Below are 6,622 nucleotides of genomic sequence, written 5' to 3' on the forward strand. Positions count from 1 at the left end.
AGATTACTACTGGGTCATTGTCATGTGGGATCATATCCTGCAAGTCAGCCTTGGTGAAGATGAGGTCGGGATCGGGGATCTGGTTCAACCCCTAGGCTTCTACTACCATCAATTCTCTGGCATATTTCTTGCGTTGGGAGGCGGTGCACCCCCCTGAGAATCCTCCATGATCGTGTTGATTTCTCCGTGGATGGGCACCTCGTGCCCCTGATCTCCTGTTGGGGCTGCTGACGTCGGAGTCCGCTGTGGTTCTTATAGGTACTCCTTCAAGGAACCATTTCTCACCAGTTCATCTAACTGAAATCCTAACGCCAGACAGTGCGCAGGCTGTGGTTAAAGGCTTGGTGGAATTCACACCAAGTGTCCTTGCTGAGTCCTAGCCTCTTGTCGGTCTTTGGTGGAGACTTCAGCTTGTCTGCCACGTTTGAGAAGATAATCAACTCTTTGAGGGGCATTCAAAAATTGTGCCTGGTGGGGAGGTCTTCCCTCGAACGCCCCCTGCTTTGAGGCTTCCTTGCTTCATAAGGCGACTGCTTCCTCGGAGCTTTCTTCTCTATCGTGGCCTCATGTACCCTCATGGGCTGAGGACGACCAGTTCCCCGAGGTCAGACAGGTCCGATGCTAACGCACTTCTCTGTGACCTCTTCCCCTGCATCGATGTGGGCTACGGCTCTGTGGCAGATCTCACTGAACGTCTTTGGGCGACACCTTATCAAGGAATCACTGAAAGGTCCTAGTAATACCCCTCGTCTGAAGGCGTGTACTGTCATGTATTCGTCTTTGGTGTGCAGCTTCACCACCAGTGCCCCGAACCTGTTCAAGAAATCCTTCAGAGGCTCTCCCTGGTACTGCTTTACGTCAAAGAGATCGTAAGTGACAGGAGGGGGAGCCTGGTTGATGATGTATTGTTCTATGAACAATGTTGAGAACTGGTTGAAGGAAGTAATGTGTCCATCAAGGAGGCTGATGAACCAATCCAACGTTGTGCCTGAGAACGTGTTCATGAACAACTTGTCGTGCATGGTGTCGGTTCCTCCTGAAATCATCATCTAGGTGTTGAAAGCCGTGATGTGGGCTTCTGGGTCTTCTATGCCTATGAAGGCGATCTTTGGACCCATGAAGCTGCCTGGTATCACAATGTCCATGATTGCTTGCAAAAATGGCATGGGGCGAGCCCTAACTAGTATGAGCAGAGTTCGCTCATCAGTCGTACACTCACCCATGCGTTACAAATCTCTGCGCAGTTCCTCAATATTCGCGCGTGACGCGGCCAAATCGACCTGGAATCGGTCCTGGCTGGCCGTTTGTTCGGCTTGGACCTCAGCCAGAATCCTGTGTTGGTTAGCTTTGGATGCCGCCACCACTTGTTGGAGAGCGCGAATGGTCTCCATGAGTTGTTGCATGGAGACGTTGCCTCCTCCTTCTAGTGCAGATGCACCTTGCCTCGTATTCCTCATGTTGCTGGATGGCTCTCAGCACGATTGTGGATGGGACCTAGTTTTATCGGGCCACACGGTGTGCGCCAAATGTTCTTGCCGGTTAACTCAGCCGTCGTTGACTTCAAAGGCAGAAGGTGGCTCCTCCTATTTCCTGGTGGTTTCTGCTCTCTCTTGGGGTGGTTGAGAGTGGCTCCGTTGAAACAGAGGGGTCCCTACCTGTTGATTGCACTCCAACGATCAAGTCAGTACTGGGCTAAGAAATAGTAAAGTATGTAAAGCAGTTTCTGTCTTAGAAACAACGTACCTTTCTAGGGTTCTTACCACCCTTTATATAGGCTGTAACTAGGTCAACTGCTTGTCCTATGAGGATCTTTCCTTTAGTGGAATTAGGGTTACTGGTGAGGCACCTTGTGATGTGTTGCTCAAGCTTAGCGCAGCCGCGACAGGGTACCAACTCATGTGCAAGATCTGGAACAGTATGGCCGCCAGGGTACCAACTCATGTACCAGCACTGCGGGACCATCTGTTCCGTTCTATGGGTGCCCTAAGTATTCACGTGCCATGCATGCAGTCTATCATTGGAAACCCTAACCTTGACTGGCCTTAGCCTCCAAGGATTATTTACTTATGCTAAACTTGAGCGTGTTATACACACCACGTGCATGAATCCTCTCGTGACTTAGGTCTTTCTGATGTCTGGGTGTTAACTCGTATTATTTCTGGGGCCCAGCTTATGTGGCCCATTAATGCGTTCGAACCACCGAGGTCCGACGTCACCGGTTGATGTCGACCTCTCCAATGTCGATGTCTGAGGTCTGGCCAATACATAAATCATTATTTTGATGATATCATTATTAGGCAAGAGCAGGATACTCCCAATTGGACTTTGGACGGCTTTGGAAATTTCACTCTCAAATAAGTTCTTCTTGGATCCCAGAGTTCCTTGTGGAAATTTCACTCTCAAATACCTTAATGTGTTAGAAAATAACATAAAAAATTATATGAAAAATCAAATACAAAATGCCGTGTTAAATGAACTTTGCCTAACATGTTGAATGTATGTCCAACACGATTAACTGACCAGAAAAATTGCCATATTTATTAAAATTAATTGGTGTCGTATTTTGATGAAAATCTAGTGTCATACGTCACCTAATTGATCATATTTTAATTGATAAGAATTTCAGAAGTCGAATCCAATGACATCTTTTATGATAAATCATGCAATTGGATAAGTGTTTTGACATTAATTCTTTAGTAATTTTGGTTTTGTGTGCCAATTTTTAATCCAGTACCTTAATTTTAGTTTGTCATATTATTCTTATTCTTTTGGTGTTTGTCAAATATCAATTCCTTTTGAAGTAGTCAAATTTCAAATTGAACTTTTGTTGTCTTTTAATCTTGTTTGACCTCTACCTGGAGTTTTGGAAAATCTTTGGTGTTGTGGATCTGTGTTTGGGTCTAAATTAGTCACTAAAGAAAGTAAAGCAATTGAACATTGAAGGTTGAATACCCTAAGGAGAGCAAGTCAAAGGAAGAGGCATCATAAAGTTCCAATGACAAACACTTGGACAACAAAGTTTAGAAAAAAAGTTCTATAAAAAAAATTACTTGTCATTGTATTTCTTTGAGCTGTATTTTCTTTAAACTCTTAAATTTAGAGGATTAATATTATGTTTAATTTCGTAAGTGTGTCTTCAAAGTTCAAAGGTGCCAAGAAGCCTCTCCTAGGAAACACCTAGTTTAAGCTTTCTAATCTTAGGAGTTTAATTGCTTTCTGTACCGACCAGTCCTCGGACGTCCTTGACCGCTAGTAATGGTGGGCCCCGTAAGCTGGGTCCCACGTGTGCCAGTGTCTCATGAGACACGCAAGCCAAGGTGTCGAAGAGTGGTCATGCATTGATCACCAGGATGTGCTGATGTGTCCTCGGCAATAGAGTGAGGGCGATGTGACATCGGACATCGGTGACTCAAACAATAGAGCTGGGCCACTAAAGATGGGTCCCAGACCGTACACAGTTATCATTAAGGAGAAGCCTAGATCACGAGGGGTCCATGTGTGTGGTGTGAATGACGCGTTCAGACGTAACACAAGTAAAGAGCCACTGGAAGAGCTAAGGCTCGTGAGGGTTACGTTTCAGGGGTAAGCTGCATGCATGGCACGTGAACAACTATGGCACTCCCAGGACGGATGGCCCCAAAGATTAGGTGCACGAGTTGGTACCCAGGTGGTCATCCCGTCAGAGGTTGCACTCCAGTAAGGGAGCCTTATGCGCTAGATTGCCCTAAGAGTGGGTGATAGCGACGCTAAGGCACACCCTCAATAACCCTAATTGTGGGTAGTGAAAACAACGGAAACCCTATAGTATATAAAGGGTAGTATCAAACCTAATAAGGTACGCAACATTTACCCGAATACACACACGGATTCACAAAGCTTTTTACAGGTAAGTTTTTTGGTGTTTCCTAGCCCCAGTACTGACTTGAGCGTTGGAGTGCAAACAACCTCTAGGGCACCCTTTGTCTTTGCAATTTTAGGTGTTTGATCACAGGAAAGAACGAATGAACGCAGAGAGAATTGGGTGTGTGATCGTCGTAGACGTACGAAGGCAATTAAGTCAACCGGTAGGAACATTTGACGCCCACCGTTGGGCACGATTTAAAACATTGTCCCATTCACAAGAATAGAAAAAATATACATCAAGATGAGAAACATGAGGCAAGGATCTGTTGCACCAAATGGAGGCGAGAGCCTCACCCTGCAACAGATCATGGAAACGATGCTGGCCCTCCAAGAAGCGGTGGCGGCATCAAGAGCGGATCAAGAACGCATCCAGGTTGATCTGACTGCGTCGCAAGCAATAATTGAAGAATTGCTTAAAACCAATGAGGAATTGCGCAGGGATTTGCGAAATCAGGCAGGAGAACGTGAGGTGGAAGAGCAAAAACCTGCCACACCACGTAGGGATTTCCCAATGCCATTCTCGCAAGCGATCATGGACGCCGTGATACCAGCCACGTTCGTAGGGCCCAAAGCCACCTTCACAGGTGTAGAGGACCCAGAGGCTCATCTCACGACCTTCCACACGCAGATGATGTTGGTTGGGGGCTCTGACGCGGTGCGTTGCAAGCTATTCATGAGCACGCTGGCGGGCACAACACTGGATTGGTTCATTAGCCTTCCTGATGGCCACGTGACGTCATTCCCGTAACTTTCTCAGCTGTTCAGAGAAAAGTATGTAGCCAATCGGGCTTCCCCGCCAATTTCTTACGATCTTTTCGATGTAAGACAGTATCAGGGAGAGTCCCTGAAGGAGTTCCTCAATCGTTTTGGGGCACAGGTGGTGAGGTTGAACACCAAGGACGAAACCATAATGGTACACGCGTTCAGGAAGGGGATCGTGCCGGGACCCTTCAGTGAATCGCTCATCAGGAACCGCCCCAGGACTTTCAGCGAGATTAGGCGTCGAGCGATGGCTCATATTGTCGCAGAGGGAGAAGTCAACGAGAAATGCACATGCATTGTTCCCTCGCGCCCGCGAGCACCAGGTCGACCTCAGTCCATGAGGGTGCATGAGGCAACGACAGAGAAGAGGGCCCCCGCGAAGCAGCAGCCCTACAAGCCCAGGAAGCCCTAGACTAGGGGGCGCACAAGGGAGAACGTGCCACCAAGGCAGAACTTCGTAATAGAATTGAAGGACTTGATCGTCGTCCCCAACATAGCGAAGAGATTGAAGATACCCGCAAAAACTGACAAGAAGTTGGGACCTAACAAGAGCGCCTGGTGCGAGTTCCACCAAGCGTTTGGCCACCCCATACATAACTGTTTGGCATTGGGACACCAGTTAGACGAGCTGGTGAAGAATGGGTTCCTGAAGGACTACTTGGTGGAGTCACAGGGAGCGCAGAACTTGACAGTGCCAGGAGAATATCAGGGGCACGAGATGCCCGTCTAAGGCGAGATTCACACTATTTCGGGGGGTTTCTCATGTGGAGGGTGCACCGCTTCTCAGCGGAGGAAGTATGCACGAGCGGTGATGTCAGTAGAGGCGCAAGAGGCAGATCAGGCCCTTGACGTCGACCTTGTCTTCACCAAGGCCAACCTCCGAGATGTCGTCCCCCACGATAATGACCCAATGGTGATCTCAGTAGTGACCGCAGGGAGAAAGGTACACCGTCACCAGGGAAGCTAGGCAGACGTGATGTTCTGGACGACCTTCAACAAGCTACAACTGTCCCCTGATCAACTGAGGCCTTATACTGGCTGTTTGTACGGCTTTGCGGGAGACCAGGTGGAGGTGCATGGGCACCTAGAGCTGAGACCGACCTTCACATATGGTGTCGCGTCCCACACAAACAACACCAGATACCTGGTGGTTAACGCCCCCTCAGCTTATAACATATTGTTGGGTAGACCCACACTGAACAGGTTGAGGGCGGTGGCGTCAACGAGGCATATGAAGATGAAGTTGTCTGACTTGAGAGGAATAATGATCACCATCAAGTCAGACTAGAAGGAGGCTAAGAGATGCTATGAGAATAGCCTCAAGACAAAGAGAGGGGTGTTCATGGTCACCACCTGAGCACCAAGTGAAGAAGTGGTCGCTCGCACAGAGATCGCCCAGGAGAAGCGACCCGAACCGGCTGGCGACGTCCTGGAGAGGGAGATCAGTGGCAGAACTTTAAAGCTTGGCAAGTCTTTGGGCCAAGCAGCACTGGACCAGATTGTCGAGGTCATAGCGTGGCACATGGATGCCTTCGCATGGTCCGCCTCGGACATGCCTGGCACAGACCCAGACTTCCTATGCCATCGCCTCACCATGGACCCCCTGGTCAGACCTGTCCGCCAGAGAAGAAGAACGTGGCGGGAAGGATGGTACGATGGGAAGTGGAACTATCAGAGTTCGATGTCCAGTACGAGCCCCGATTTTGTGGTAGAGCTCTCCTCAGCAGATGCACACCAAGAGGAAGCCAACTTTCGGTGGGTGCTCTCTGTAGATGGGTCCTCTGACCAACAAGGTAGCGGAGCGGGTGTCATCTTGGAGGGACCAAACAGGCTATTGATCGAGCAGGCCCTACGATTCGCCTTCAAGGCCAGCAACAATCAGGCGGAGTACGACCCTGATCGCTGGCATTCTATTAGCAAAGGAGATGGGTGCGCAAAGTTTGTTGGCGAAGAGTGA

The 6,622-nt window shown here is 48.8% G+C and overlaps 1 protein-coding gene across 1 annotated transcript; it reads right to left on the bottom strand.

Moving 5' to 3' along the window:
• Nucleotides 1-605: 605 nt before the first annotated feature.
• LOC137834088 (uncharacterized) lies at nucleotides 606-1,046 on the bottom strand. The gene has a single exon (XM_068642153.1). It carries the CDS (start codon nucleotides 1,044-1,046, stop codon nucleotides 606-608), a length of 441 nt encoding a protein of 146 aa, XP_068498254.1.
• Nucleotides 1,047-6,622: the final 5,576 nt, after the last annotated feature.

The sequence above is a fragment of the Phaseolus vulgaris genome, chromosome 5, assembly GCF_000499845.2.
Source record: "Phaseolus vulgaris cultivar G19833 chromosome 5, P. vulgaris v2.0, whole genome shotgun sequence".
In the NCBI taxonomy this organism is placed as follows: domain Eukaryota; kingdom Viridiplantae; phylum Streptophyta; class Magnoliopsida; order Fabales; family Fabaceae; genus Phaseolus; species Phaseolus vulgaris.